The sequence below is a fragment of the Tyto alba genome, unplaced genomic scaffold (assembly GCF_018691265.1).
Source record: "Tyto alba isolate M040663 unplaced genomic scaffold, T.alba_DEE_v4.0 Super-Scaffold_1, whole genome shotgun sequence".
Lineage (NCBI taxonomy): Eukaryota > Metazoa > Chordata > Aves > Strigiformes > Tytonidae > Tyto > Tyto alba.
This window is the reverse complement of record NW_024881261.1, coordinates 41,680,893-41,696,347: the sequence shown is the minus strand read 5'-3', so window position 1 is coordinate 41,696,347 and position 15,455 is coordinate 41,680,893. Positions and strand designations below refer to the sequence as shown.

Below are 15,455 nucleotides of genomic sequence, written 5' to 3'. Positions count from 1 at the left end.
ATATATTTGGTTTTGATGTTAGTCAATGAAGTATTTTATTTATTTATTTTTAAAATATCTTTCCTCTAGGGAACTTTTAAAAGCCTGAGGTTGCTAGAGCACTGGAAATTCTTCCAGTCCATTTCCTAGAACAATTTTGCTACATTTTTTTCTGTTAATTTTTCACACTAGCCGTTTTTGTGCCTGGCTTAAATAGTTACTTCCATCATAACCAAGAGCCTGCTATGTATTGGCATATTTAAGAAAACTTGTTTAAATGCTGTTTATTTTTTATAGGAAGTCAAATTCAGTGTTGTTTGTTATGCACTAGCAGAGGGCTGCTTTGGTTTTGTTACTGGCATTGTGAGTGGAATTGTACCTTTCCAGATTTTCAGTGGTAATTTAAGAGTTAGATTGGATTTGATTCTTGCCAAGAAATAATTACTGTTGTTTTTATTTTAAGAAGAAAGTATTAAGGGTGGCATAAAGAGGATTCTTTTTGCTTTATTTTATTCAACCCAACTATATGAACATATGGCCTGGATAAGGACTCTGGATGGTACTGTCAGTTGCTAACTACTTAACTGGTTTTAATAAATGTGCATCCACTTAGCTGCATGGACCACGAGATTCAAATTGGTAGGTGGCTTGCTTTGACCAGACCAGAGAGACATTGCTGCAGCAAACAATATTGCTGTCTCTATAAAATGGTAGAAGTATTACAGCTTTTTCCAGTGGTGTCTCCTTTTTTTCTTTTTCAAGGTTTGTAGCTTTTTGACGTTAAGTACTAATTCAGGGAGCAGATACAAACGCCCTACTAAATGTGCTTGCATCAGTATGATTTTCTCTCTTCTATAAAGTTCCTTTTGGTAGATGAATGCAAACTTTTTTGAGCAGTTGTCTTCCAGGTTTCACACTTCAGAATACCTCTTGCTTTGTGGGAGAGTCTGCAGCAAAGGCCACTTGCTGCTGTGAATTATGGTTCTTCGCCCCTCTCATTGGTTATATCTAATTGCCTAAAACTGAATTAAGCCTGTGCGCTGAACACCTCCTGGCTGTTAGAGCAGCAGGCTGAGAGAAGCATTAAACAGGCACGAGTAGTTACATTCCTCTTTCTCATCTTCAGAATTCTGTAGTGACATTAGATACGGAGCCTAACAATGTGATGAACAAATATCACTGTAACTTTTAATATTTATTTTTAAATGGAACTTTGATCTCCTTGGTAAACTATTTGTTATTCATGAAGTGTCATTTATAGTCATTCTGTATGGGGAAACTAAGATATGCAGTAATAAGGTGATTGTTTCGGTCAGTTCTCATTTAGGTCAGTGGTAGATTCTGGAAGAAATACAAGTTCAAGTGCCCAACGTACAGAAGCTTACTTCTTTCAGTATTAGACTGTTATTTGATATTGCTGTTTATTAAACTATCAGCTCTCAGAAAATAATATTGTGTGATAAGTACAAAAACGTCTTCAAGCTATTTGGCCAGCTGCCTTGACCTATTTCAGTTTAAGAGTAAACAGAACAGAAATGCAGCCTTAGCTGATGGTTTAATCCTATTAAATAAGTGCAACAAAATGTAAGAGACAAAGAAATCATCTTTATGGTACAGGTAATGCTTACATTTTTACAGGGAGGAGGAGTTGCATGAAAGAAAAATGGGACTGTCCTGTGGTAGATGGAAATTGGGGTTTCCTCCTATCTCTCCGTATTCCTGCATGAAGGATTCTGTGCTCACATTTGTGTTTGATGATGTGTGGAGTGAAGTCATAGGCTGCATGGAAGAATTAATCTGCAGACAGTGGGAAGGGTCAGCCTCGGGTAAGGATGACACTTAAACTGAAGATTCAAAAGGGGATTTCAGTTACTCAGTTTTGCAAGGATGCAATGAGAGAGAGATGTATTTGGGAATAATCTCTTCAGGGGGAAAAAAAAAAAGTTTCTTTTGCTAACAGCGTGAGACATGCCTTCAAAAGATTTAATAGAGCTTAGCATCTAAGACTGTCTTTAAAAAAATATGGATTCATAGCACTGTCCACAACTAGCAATGCCAGTAGTCTGTATTTACAGGAATTCTCTGTTGCTTTGCATAGATGATGAGAAAAATATCATAACGGTAGAAACAATCAGAGCAGATGCTGGAAGCCCTTTGCAGTTTGATCCTCTGCCAGTGTTGTTACCTCGTGTGCCCCAAACTAAAATGCCCTCAGTGACATCAAATCTGGTAAGTATTTTTAGCCAGCTGGTTTGTGCAGGGACAAATCGATGCAGCGCTACCTAAGCAAACAGATTCAAGTACGTCAGGGGACTGCTTAGATACATAACTAGCTTTGATTTTGTGTGAAAGCTGACTGTCCTTTCTGACACTTAAGTTCTGTTCTTCCCCAGCTGCAAGTTTTAATTCCTACTTCTCTCTTTAAAACTTATTTTATATAAGTATTGGAGAACCATGTGGTGGCTGTTCATTAATGATGTAGTTCTTTCTACATTTCAGTAATGCTTGAACTAAATTGTGAAGTCGAGGATTGCATGTGTGAGATCCTACTCTTACTAGCTTACCTATAGCTAATTCATCAAGCAATAGGGGACAAATCTCAGTGCAGTTGTAAAACAGGGTTTTTTCTCAGACACTGACTTCGACTTTATAATCTGCTTTAGGTGATCTGCTCCTAGAGTGGTGAGCACCAAAGTGTTACTTGTTTATTCCAATTTAATTCAACTCTTTCCTCCTCCTTTTTATTTTTCTCCTTTATTTCTACCCATGCCTCTTCCTCATATTCCCCTTACTGTATGTGTAGTGCCCAAACACCAGATGTGGTCGCAAAAGCAAAAAAAAAAAAGAAAAACACCTCAAGTATGTATGCTGGAGAGATTAAAGCTCTAGTATTTTCTATTTGCTGTCGGTATGGGGGGTGGAATTTACTGTTTTTCCAGATCAGTCTGTGTTCCAGGAAAGGAGTTTGCAGTTCTGTTCTCAACATAAAATATCAACATACACTGAAAATCAGTTTTGTAAAGCTTCTGATTACAGCCATTGTTGGAAGATCCTGTCATGCAAATGGGAAGCTCAGTTGGAAAATATTAAGTATGACACAGCATGGTAGGATACATTTTCTAAGCACTACCATTTCCAATAAAAATGGAATGCTAAGATGCCTGTCTTAGAGGGAGAAATAATATAACTGAGTATATATCTGGATGTCCTGGAAGAAATTAATTTCTTTCCTCCAAAATTGTTTACAAGGAAAAAAATCTGTAAATATGTGTGTGTGTGTCTGCCAAACAGTAATTTACGTAGTTATTTTTTAAAATTTCAGGTAAATCTCTCTCAAGGGTCGAGTGGTAGCTCTCAACGTAATCTAAATGGCTTGATGGTGATACATGGGATCCAGCTACAGCAAAGGAATCTGCCTGTAATGGAGAAAACACTGTAAGGACTATAGATCATCTATTGTAAAGTAGAACACTCGCACACTGAGAGGGATTCAACCCAAAACATTGTGAGATAACTTTCTACACTAGAGAAAAGCAATTCTCAATTATTTTCCTGCCTGATTACTTGTCCTCTATGAAACAGTATACTTCTAGTACAGGTTTTCTGTTTGTTTGCTGCTGGTTTGGTTAGTGTTAGTTAGCGGTTAGTGAGCAGCTGTGGCATTACTGTTGGCACTAACTGACCTCCTGAAAAGAGATGAAGCTCAGAATGGGATGGAGAAACTGATTTGCTCAGTTCCTAGAAGTGGACTTGTGTTAGATCTAGGCTATGGGTGAGAAAACTGGTGGTTACAGTATGGGGTTTTTTTAAACTGTGCCATGATTAACTTTTATACTAGAAAGTTCATAGTTCAGTTAAAAAAATAAAGATAGGCTTCTTGTTTCTTTTCCCTCCCCTATTATTTTCTAAATTGGTTGAAAATTACTTTATATAGTTACATAAAAAAACTGAAAACACAGCATCTCTATCCACACATAATATTATTAAAGTCACATGTAGATGAGTACTTTGGTAGCAGGGTAGTTATCAGTCACGTTGACCATATCTCTTCTGGTTTTGTAATTCTGTTGTTAGGGACCTGGATGACAAACGGCCAGGCTCCAGTTCCATCCTGTCTACAAGAGGGTGGCCAGATCAGCTGCTAGAGCTCAGCACGTCATCCCTGTCATGTTCCACGAGGAGACGAAACCCACCACCACGTACCTGGCATCCCATCAACACAAGCTACTCTTGTACTGCAACCCCAGGGTCTGTGGATGATGTCTTCAGGGGAACTCGACTGTATGTTTCAAAACTAGTTTCTCACTGCAAGTTACCACATTTAGAGAACCCAGTTTATACAAAAAGCATTCGGTTGAACAGAAAAAACATGAATAATTTGATGAAAGAAATTAAGTGCCCATTAAAGCACAATCTCCCCTGAGAAAGCCAACTTGCTAAAGCTGATGTTTACAGTGCTACAAGCTGCAATTCAAGGAATTGCATACATATTGAGGTAGTTTTGCACACAAACTATAGACCTCAGTCTGTCCAGTACAAGCAAAGCAATTACCACTATCTCTTGCTTGACATCAGCTTTCTTTTTCTATAGTCTATTTTCAAGATGAACTTAAAAGTCTACAGTTTTTAGAGTTCCAACTGCCTGTTGCTGTGCTTGCCCAGACTGGGCTGTAAAAAAGGTGCTCATCTTGGGTTCTCTGACTGACCAAAGGACCCTTACTGAACTCGGTGAACTCTCAGTTACATCTAGAGTGTCCTACTTTTGAATAATGATCTGACAATGTAGTCATTTACAGGGACCACAGGGTATTAGGAAACAATGCAGGGTTTAATATACTTCTGTATTCCACAGGTGGTGTAAACTGATACCGTTTCCTTTTAGTTTTACAGTTTACCTATAAACTCAGCCAGCCTCTTACTTTTTTTATCAGGTACTGGTTACAGACTTGTTCCTTGTACCTTCACAACTCATGTATCTACTTCCAGTATTTTATGCTTCTGTTCCCTTTCCTCAGGCTTCAATCAATGTAGCAATTGTTAACATCCCCCCCTTATTACCATATGTTTTAATGTATGTAGAGAGCACTAAGAGTCTTTTTCAAAATGCTGATTACAACTTGAAGCTTTTCTTACGTGTTCTTACAGAACATCCTTCAGTCAACTCCAGAACATGTATAGAGCTAAGGCCTCTTTATCATTGCTAGTACTTCTCAAACGTACAATAATATGCAGACACCTTTCATGTGAGAAGGCTTTCATATGAAAAGGCTATATTTAGAAAATTGGATACTTATCCTGTTACATTCCTCCTGTGATTAATGCTTAATTCATTTTGTACTTTGTGCAGTTTGGTTTAGCTCCCTTTAGAAGACTTCTAAAAGCATCTTGCATCTGTTCCTTCAAATACTCAAACAAAATATGGAGAATGTAGAAGCCTCGTTTTACCCCCAGACATTTTATTTGACACTTGTAATAAGAGCTATACTATGCATTTGTATTACGTAGCTTTTTTTTAATTGCTCTGCTTAAAATATGGCCCACTGCTGTTTTCTAGGCCCACTGCTTATCTTCATTTGCTAGGCTGAAGTTAGCAATAAGCAGTACTTCATCCTAAAGTATATGAACAGAGAATAGAAAATAATGCTGGGTCTTGGAACGGGCAGACAGGATTCTACCGTTGTATGGTAACTGCCCATGAAGACACCTTTATGTACACGCACCTTTGTTCTGCAGTACCAGCTGCACAGCACACTCCTTCAAAATGCACCGGATGAGGTGCATTTTAACCACAGCTAGCTTTTATATACACCTATTACCAGGATTTCTGCTGGGATACTCAAACTCACTTTGCCTATATGCTTAATATTGAACATTATGAAAACTAGATGTTCACATTAATAGATGAAAAAGATTTCTGCCAAGCTTGACCCGCTGCAGAACTACTCTCTTAAATCTGATCTCCGATAGTCAGCCCTAACACTAGCATCTTGTTGCAAAATTCTACAACTGTTGCTCTTAAGTTTTAACAGTTTGTCTACATAATGCTAAACTGACACTATTGTATGCTTACACAACATCAGACATATAAACTGCATGTTTTTTCTGTTCTTATTGATGCATTTCAGTCTGACTGCACATGAGCAGCTGACCTCACCCTCCCCACTGCTGCTCAGCCGGAATAATCTCCTACCACCTATTACTACCACCACCATGGCAGAGCACGCGAGCACTGCGGGATCCCAGAGGCAAATGGTAATGGGCACAACAGTTTTACTATTGGGTAGTCAAAAATCATAATCACTGCTGATCGAATTACCAAACCCAGTCTGTTTGTTGCCTTGCAGGTGACAGCAACTGAAATAGATGCACAAACATCAGTTTGACCATTAGCATCACCCAGAGTCAAGTGCTTTATTTCCAATTAATGCCAGAATTTTTTTCCTCCCCACGAGTAGATGTAGAATGATCAACTTGAAAATTAGCTTTCATCGTAAGCTAATTATTTTAAATGTACTACTGCAATATGAAAAAGTCATAACTTACTCTTCAATGCAGAAATCTCGAGGGAACTCAAGTCGAGCTCACAGCGTAACAACACAAGAAGATACCCACCAGCTACGGGAGCGGCTTCTCTTACCTGATTGTTTCTCCAGGCCTAACACAACGAGCACGTTCTTGGTAAAGCATGGCAAATGAGACCAAACCACCCTTAGTTATTCAATAAGGTGCTATGACAACGTAGGTAAACATTACTTGAGAACCAAATGTCGGAGGTGATCAGTGCCAGGGAGTTAAGTTTGCCACTTGATGGGATACTCACAGGTTAACAGAAACATCATTGTTTGGCACTGCCAAAGCAAACAGGACGAGTCACTTGTTCGCAGGTAATGACCTCACTGTACTCCCCCAGCCAGCTCCTAACCGCCTGTAAGCAGCTGGTGGTACTACACTTGTCTTGAAGAATCCAAGTTTGAGATGATTGTGGAAAAAGCCAAATGTTACTTAAGGCATAGCATTCAGTCTGGCATCTTCTGTAAAGGCTTCAGAACTGTGGGGCAGCAGAGGATGCTTTAAAGTTTTGAATAGACACTGGGAAGTCATTCCTGAAGCAGTATTCAGGAGCGTGAGGGTGGGATAGTCTTCACTGCTTTCTTCCACAAGTTTGCTGTGCTATTAATGCCCAGGCTGCTTCAGTATCAAATGCTCTTGGTTTTATTTACTGAAACATCTACCCTACTGCTATCTTGTCCTATCTACCAAAGTATTTTTATCTAAGCTTTAAAAGCTGTAATTTTATCAATAGTTTTTAAATAGCTGTTGGTTTGGTTTCTCTGTGTAATTTCAACATCCTTGACTGAGCAGTTGAGTATACAAGCTTTTTAAAATCTGAAACAGAACAATTTCCAGAAGCGCTGAGAATGCCTTTAACTGGCTCAGTGATCATTCTGAGTAAAAGTGTTATAGAACTGTATTTTCTGCTCTCTAGGAGTTGAACGTTAGGTTGATTTAACCCTCCTTGAACTTGTAAGAGCTCTACTTCAAGCTTTACAACATCTTACAAATTAGGAAATAAGTATGTTTAAGTAGTTTGTATTATATAAGCTTGATGCTTAGAATTTTTTGTGCAAAGATAACTTGAACTGTCTTTTCAGCCAGATCCACAGCACCGCCGTTCTTGCACTGTTATTGATTATAGTAATCAATCTTGGACAAGCAGAGGATCAACAGGTTCAGGTATGCTCATCAGTCATAGAATGTAGTAAGAGTAAGCAAAAGGTAGGCTTCTGAGCCAAGGATACATTTCCTACATAGGTAATTACACTGAGGTTTCTCAACCTTTTATCTCATATTTTAAATTTTCCATTATACAAGTTTTATACTTGCATATAGAGTATGTTTGGGTAGGGTAGTTGGTTTCTCTTTATTACTACCTAATATTTTAAATTATCCAAGTAAGCTTAATGTAATAGCTTCCCTGCCTCTCATGTCAAAGTTAAGAGCAGAAGTTGCCAATTTAAACAGGGACTAGCGACAACTACTTTTGATCCAAGGATTTTTCTTCTGTGTGGCTATACAACTAAAAGAACTTGCATTATGTCCAAAAGAAATTTACTTGTATTGTATCTGGAAGAGCTTGTACTAAATCTGAGAATTGGACGAAGTCAACTCAAAGTATGTTTTAAAAGCCAGTAACTGTACCGGTACAATTCACATGCACACTCTGAAATCAAAATATGCTTGTAGTGTTTAATTTGTAACAATTGGATAAACTTTATGGAGTTACCTAGCATAACCTAAAATGAATCTCATCTAAAACTTATTTTTAATTGATCAAAGGACCAATGCAGCAGGAAGGCATTTTTTTTCTGAATGTAGTGCATATTGTTCCTTCCAGCTTCCCTTCCTTCACTGCAAAGTCATCTCTTTAAATTGTTTATGGTTAATACACTTTGAAAATACTCATCATATGTGCTTCAGAATAGCTACACTGTCACAACCAGGGTTGAGGTTCTTTTTTAATAGTAGGATGCTACAAGACTAGTTGCATGCATGTACACCAGTGTTACAGTCAACCAATGAACCTTACTTCTTTCAACTTTACCAGCAGAGATTTAGGTTTTTTACCTCATGGCACACACAAGCTCTAGTCTAGTCAGGTGAAAGGGAGTTTGTTCAGAGACTACAGGAGAGAAAAAGTTAACTTTTGTGCCCTGGAACAGCTTTTTTTTAAGCATTCCCTGCTAACTTTGTTTTGATGCCAAGTATCACCTCCACCTGGAAAGGGTGGCACGGAGAGCAGGGGATTAGGTGCACGTTCTGAAAACTAGCTCCGTCAAGACAAATGACGCTGGATTCATTTCATCACAGTGGTTTGGGACTCCTTATGGAGTTGTCAGCATTTCCCACATAAAAATACACTAACAAGATAGGAGTGAAGCTGCAAAAGTTAATGGAAGCTGCAAGGGTTAAGGTAGCAAGTACATGGTTGACTGTCAGAGGACAGGAGGGGTCTTTTAGCTTGTTGAGTAGCTGAGCGGCCTCCTACCACTTACAAGTGGTACAAGAGGCAACTGAAAGGCACTAAACTGAAGTAACTGGTTTTTAAGCAAGACAGGAATGGTTCCTACTGAAATCTGCTCCCTCCCCCGCCCCCAAAAATCCAACCCCAGTATCTTTAAATGCAAGCTGAGTTTTGACGGATGTATTAACAAAAAAAAAATTGAAATCACCAGAAGAACTTTGTAGACTTGAACACTTCATGAAATATCAAGGAATACAGTAGTTGCCTGCAATGCAGCAACTGTGAAAGCATAAAATTTGCCCCTTTTGGATGGCCAGGCACTTGTCTCAAACTTGCATAAGTCATACGTAACACAGTTGTTATTAGAATAAAAAAAAAAAACAAAAAAAAAAAAACACCAGCAAAGAAAAGCAATTTAGTTTTAAGCTAAAGGAGATGTATTTGGTACTTAGTTTTAATACCTTTCAAAAGTCCTGAAGTTGTACATGATCTCTGTTTATTAGGTCTTCAGCTGCATGGTTCTTTGAAAGCCCACAGTCGAGGTGGATCAGTCACAAAAAGCAAACAGGGGTTCTAAACGTGCCATGAAGAAGTGTCCATCCATGGCCAGAGTCATGCACCAGCTCTCATTCTCAGCAACGTCAACATTGTTTACAGCAGAGTCTTCAAACACCCATCCTTATGAATAGTTATTTATCAATCTAAGAAGCAGTTGCCAAAGATTAGAAGGGGTATACTTAAAACATTCCATTTGCTACCAGTAGAAGTAGTTATACTCCAGTGGAAGGGTAAATGCACTCCAGTGGGCAGTAAAGCCTAACTCCTAGAAAATCCAGACAACACACTCAGCCACTGTTGTTTTCCCATTACTGGCTTATGACCTGTTCATCTTGTTACAGGCAAGTACTGCAGGATCTGCCAGTTTTTCTGTTAGCTCTACAGAAGATGAAAGATTTTCCATAACAGCAGTAATTTCAATGTTAAAAGCTGTATTTATATGTCTAAAGCAACATTATACTATCAAAAGCAAGCACTACACGTTGCTGCTTCTACAACTCAGACAAGTTATGAATCCTGTAATAACTGCAGCAGATATCAACGCAGTTGTATAAAAATAAGGTAGCAAGCCAGCTGAGCAGAACTGATGACTTTAAGGGTAGCACACTAGTGACTCTTCCTGTGTTACATACTTGGACCTCTTCCTCACTGACTGAAGGTGGAAGAGGCAGAAGGGACTCTTACTGCAAGTAGTTCCAGACAGTATTCAAAGAAAGTACATTGTCTTCCTGGCGGGATATTTCATGGTAATTTTGCAAAATAGGTCAGTCTCCCTTTCTAAAAATGCCTGCAATTACCAAAGATTTCTGCGCTCTGCCCTGAGGCTCCAAACCCACAGATGCAACGACGTTGTTAGTAGATGGGTTCTGCACTGGGACAGATGTATCAGTGGTATTTGCTGCAGTTGGCCTTGTGGCTCCAAATTAGACAAAAACATGAAATACATGCTTCTAAGTGATTAGCTGAAGGTCTTACTCCCAAACAGTAAACTCCAGATGACAAATAAGCGTACAGACGAGGTGAGGATAACCACTTCATGTGTTTTAACAAAATAAGGACACTGCATGAAAACAGTTTTTCCTTCATAGTCCAATTAAAAAGCACTTTCTTTCTAAATTTCCCTTATTAATGTTTTCTAAATTACAATTCATAATGAAAAAAACTAGTCAGTATTCTTTAGGAAGTAGCTCCTACTATCCCAGTCTGTCATGTAATCTATCGAATGTTAGTGGTACCTGCAGAACAGCTAATAATTTTTAATCAATATTGAAGTTATTGAGTCCAGTTGATCCAAGCATGCTTTACTCAAAAAGAAGGGAAAAGAAAGCAAAGCAGAACTGTGCAAATGTAACTAAATTAGCTTTCCTTTGCATTTCTAGTGGGGTGAAAAAAAAAAAAAGCTCTGGTCTCAGTTGAAATCTCTTGGGTTTGCATAGAGGCAAATTGATGCTAAAGAGAGGCCTCTGTTCACTAAACCCTTTCAAAATACAATTTCTTTTAACAGCTGACACTACTGGAACATTGTACAGTGTGGCATTTAGTTACATCAAGCTCACTGGAGATAAGCATCCCCTCTATACCGGTGCCATTCCTCAGGGAGCAAGTTAGTGTTCTGTAGCCCTAGTGCATAAGAGTTACAAAAATATACAAATAAACTTGAATAGACTTCTAGTAATGTAATGTAATATTTTATAGCTAAGAGGAGTCAGTGTGTTAAAAAAGTGAAAGCAGTCTCATCATAAGGTAATTTTTGGTTTCTGTACAAATGGTTGACACGAGACTTCTGGGCTGGTAGGTATCTCTTTTGTACAGTAAAAGTAACATTCAGGTCCACGTGTTGTGCAACATAGAGATATGCTGTACTCTCAGAATCAGGATAAGTTTTGAAAGAAGCCGCGTAAAGGAATAGTTACCATCTACCTCTAGCTTCCCCCTGGGAAGCTCTATTAAATAGCCAGCTCCTGAATGCTATCACTGAAGCAGTGAGGACTTTCAGCTCAAATGGAAGTGTTCCCCTTGTCGCTCATAAGCCTCTGAAAAATGATCCACAAAATAAAGCCAGCCTCATCCCTTTGAGACAGAGTTGAAAACTAGTTAATTACCCTTCAAATTCATACCCCCACACACTGTCAGGTGGTTTAAAAACAGCTGAAGCAGAAACCCTTGAAGTATTTGCAGATCCTACTTAGGGAATTCACTTCTGAAATAACAGAAGGGTTGACAAATATAGTGAAGTAGCTAATCGCTACCACCCTACAGCAGACTTGACTCTGATGCTGTTGAAATAACAAGCAATGCATTTCTGAGCTTTGGAACTCCTTGTCACGGGACACCACAAACCCTAGAAATGCACAGAACTGACTCTCTCCTGTGGATTTTTCAACTATTGCCTCACCTCAGTGTGTCAGAGGATTCCTACAGTGACATACATGCTGCAGTCTTCTTCCTGAGGCATCTGCCACAGGCAATCCAAGGCCAAACACGAGCTGGCCCTTTCATGGAACATGGCATCACCAGCACTGACATCACAGCTAACAATGTAGCCATAGTTACAGCTGCTATACAAGTGTGTAGTATTTACTTGACTTAAATCAGTCAGAAGAGTCGACACAATCAGTTTGTTTTGAACAGCTACATAGAAAAGGTAGAGAGGGGTGGGGAAGCAACTTAGCACAAAATTCTATGAAAACTTTATTAAATCTGCAATATTCCAAAGTATCTTTATAAAACCACTGAAAATACCTGTTGTGCTGAAGTTCAAAGACCTTTAAAAAACAGCAGAAGGTTTGTTACATAAGAAACGTGAATAGCAAAAAGATAAGGTTTCCAACTCAGAAACTGCAGGAATTGGCACTGAAGACTCTCAAAGGTGAGGGGTTACACCGTTTTGCCATCAACTGTACCAATATCCATTAGGTGTTTGGAAGGAAGCTGCTTCCAAAGAAGTTTAATAAACACACCATGGTCCCAAACCTCACACCGCTTCCTTACTGTAACAACTTTTACTCAGGAATCTGTTTGATCTTAACCAAAGAGCACCCAAAGGATTTTTAAAGAGCAGCACCAGAATGCTTTGTCTTGTTCATGATGCATTCTGTATCATACCTCCCAGTCACAGCAAACTGATGCACACACTCTGAAACAGCAGCCCAGAAAAACTCTGAAATTCTCCCAAATCCATGTGATCCCATACAAAATGATACCTGGTATCTCAGCCTACACAGTTCTTTATTTCTTTCTTTTCTTGGCTGCAGTCTTCTTTCCTCCTTTTTTAGCATTTTTCCCATATTTTGCTTCCAGTTGGGCCAAGAAGTCATTCATTTCCTTTTTTCGATCTTTATTTCTGCTCTGAGGGAGAGGAAATTAAAAAAGAAAACTGACCCAAAACTTTTACTACTTCCTAGTACAGATTATTCTGTTGAAGTTGACAGTATGACAGCTACATAAAATATTGGAATATATTAAACAGGGAATGCAAGCAATATAATAAAATACAAATATAATACAATACAAAGTATAGTACCATCAAGCAAAATTCTACTTGTGTACTCTAGGCTCTATACCTAACTTCTCCTGAAGTATCGAGACAGACATTAAGTGGCTATAAAAATTCCCAACATCATAAGCCTAGGAAAAGCAAATCAATTTCTAAGTTTAGACCCAAAACTCCACTACAGTTTGAGGAATGATTAAGCATGAACATTCTAGGAAGCCCACTGAATGATGAGGAACAGAAAACATTCCAAAAAGCAGAATGTAAACAGTATGTTTCTTTCCTCAGCCCTCAAGATACAAAACAGTAAGACATATCAGCTTCTACATCCTGATGGAATCCCTCAGAGAAAGAATCATTAATACTCCCTGTCTACCTACTTAAAACTAGAAGTTAAATATTTTGATTGTGTATGCCATAAGGATATTTGAATAACTTTGTTAATTTTCAAAAGATGCAGGCAATAAATCCATACCACACTGACTATTAAGTACATAGGTAGCTAACATTAAGGTCAGGTTTTAACCTCAGAACTCTCAAGTTGCAAGGATCCAAACTACAAAGAGGCTCAGGGAGAACAGAATTATAGGCCAGTAACATACTTCTCTTCAGCAGATAGAAAAAGCCTTACTTGAATCAGCGCTTTCAAATCCTCTTCTCCACCAAGTCCCAGTTCAGCTTTAGTCTCTTCTGCCTCTCTAGCTTCTTTTTCTGCCTAAAATAGCAAACTAGTTTTTTAACAAGTATTTTGCAAGTTATTTGACAAAGTCTTATAACAGTTATGAAACTTTTTTTTTTTTAATCTGTATACAACTAGCTGCAAGGAAACACAAATTGTTTCCAAATTTGGCCAGAGATGACAAACTGGTGAAAAAAAGACCACTATGGCTTTAGTAGAGCGGGACAGTTTTTTGTTGTTTCACAATGCTGAATGTGATGTCTATGCCTATCCCTGTTCCCCCCACCCACACTTTTTTTGTCTTGGCAACTATTACATTTTCTTTAACTTAGAGAACGGTTACTGCGATGTGCATGTAACATCTACAAAGTGTTCAAAAAACCCCATGTTGAAGAAGAGGTCCATTTAGTCCAGAATGTTATTTCACACTCGCCAGAAGGCGAGCATAACGTATTTCTACCACATACACTGAACTCCAGCAACTCATAGCTGTGTAGATAAGTGCAGGGACATGCTAAACTGTAATAAGCCATTGTGTATAATAATAAAATAAAGAATTAATAATAAAACAAAAGAATAAAGATTGGCAGCAGCCTATCACAGCTCAAAAGCCTTTCACAACAATTTGGGGGGGCGGGGGAAGGGTGGAGAACACAGGTGTCCAAATGTGAAATTCAAAGACATGGAGCATGATCTGTAACCCAGAAATCCTGTGGCAAACATTTTCCTCAAGAACAGTTCCATTTATTTCTAACAAGATTAAAATCTTATCATAAAAAAAATGCTTCCCTTTGGTCCTGGATTGATATAACCTACCCGCCTTTTTCTCGCAATCCTTTTCTGCTTAGACTCTCTCACAAAACCTTTGTAGACTGGGACTTCTCCAGAGTCAATGGCTTTTTCTATGATTTTCCGTATTCTTGGTTCATCTGTGTAGTCCACGCACAACACAGACTCCATTATTCTATCCATGTCACCCTCAAATTCCACATATGCTGCTTTAATATCAGCTAGCTCTTCATCCGAATCTTTATAGCTCTTTTCAAAGTCTTCAATATCTTTCACTGTGATCTGAAGCAAAGCAGTGACATGGAGTTACATGATTTATTCACCAGATGGATTTCAGAGACAGCGTTAAACAAAACAAACCAAACCAAAACAAAAAGAGAAGCCACATGCTCTACCCGGAGCTCGCCAGGGAGACACGGCCACAGGCCCGAAGCAGGGAGCTCCCCACTTCCCGCAGGGCCTGCCCCCGCCCAGGCGAGCCCTGCGGTGCCCGGCCCAGCTCTTACCTTCTTGAAGAGCAGCCGCCAGTACTCCCGCCAGTCCCGCTCGCCCCTCAGCACCTCGCCCTCCTCGTCCACCGTGCCCTGCTCATCGTACAGGGCGCGCTGCTCCGCGTCGCTGAGGACGGCGTAGGCCTTGCCCAGGATCTGCGGGCACAGAGGGGCCGGCCGGTCAGGCCGGCAGCAGCGGGGCGGCCGGCAGCAGCGGGGCGGCCGGCAGCCTCACTCACCTGGAACCGCCGCGTCGCCTCCTCCTTGGCGTGGGGCTCGGCGCGGTCAGGGTGGACGCGGAGCGAGGCGCGGTGGTAGCCGCGGCGGATCTCCCGCGGCGAGGCCCCCCGGCGGACTCCCAGGACGCAGTAAAGGTCGGCAGAGCCGAAGGCTTCCTCGCACTCCTCCAGCAGCCCCATCCCGCCCGGCCGCCTCTCGCGAGAC

At 39.8% G+C, this 15,455-nt stretch overlaps 2 protein-coding genes across 6 annotated transcripts in view; one reads left to right on the top strand and one right to left on the bottom strand.

Moving 5' to 3' along the window:
- Positions 1-13,619, top strand: part of FAM149B1 (family with sequence similarity 149 member B1) — an 18,085-nt gene extending 4,466 nt beyond the window's left edge. The window contains exons 7-15 of one of the 4 annotated variants that reach the window (XM_042789188.1): positions 1,618-1,805; positions 2,078-2,208; positions 3,302-3,414; positions 4,054-4,260; positions 6,105-6,231; positions 6,535-6,657; positions 7,632-7,713; positions 9,505-9,606; positions 9,772-12,536. In XM_042789188.1, coding sequence (XP_042645122.1) covers positions 1,618-1,805; positions 2,078-2,208; positions 3,302-3,414; positions 4,054-4,260; positions 6,105-6,231; positions 6,535-6,657; positions 7,632-7,713; positions 9,505-9,578 — 1,045 coding nt within the window. In that variant the 3' untranslated portion in view covers positions 9,579-9,606; positions 9,772-12,536. Of the gene's footprint in view, positions 1-1,617; positions 1,806-2,077; positions 2,209-3,301; positions 3,415-4,053; positions 4,261-6,104; positions 6,232-6,323; positions 6,658-7,631; positions 7,714-9,504; positions 12,537-13,340 lie in introns of those variants that run through there. The other 3 variants (XM_042789235.1, XM_033012083.2, XM_042789277.1) reach the window with 3 other exon arrangements.
- The window catches only part of DNAJC9 (DnaJ heat shock protein family (Hsp40) member C9), a 22,488-nt gene extending 7,033 nt beyond the window's left edge, over positions 1-15,455 (bottom strand). Inside the window, exons 1-5 of one of the 2 annotated variants that reach the window (XM_042789418.1) lie at positions 15,251-15,455; positions 15,027-15,167; positions 14,548-14,802; positions 13,684-13,767; positions 12,763-12,907 (exon numbers count right to left, since the gene is read on the bottom strand). In XM_042789418.1, the coding sequence (XP_042645352.1) occupies positions 12,788-12,907; positions 13,684-13,767; positions 14,548-14,802; positions 15,027-15,167; positions 15,251-15,430 (780 nt within the window). In that variant the 5' untranslated portion in view covers positions 15,431-15,455 and the 3' untranslated portion in view covers positions 12,763-12,787. Of the gene's footprint in view, positions 1-12,237; positions 12,908-13,683; positions 13,768-14,547; positions 14,803-15,026; positions 15,168-15,250 lie in introns of those variants that run through there. The other variant, XM_042789347.1, reaches the window with a different exon arrangement.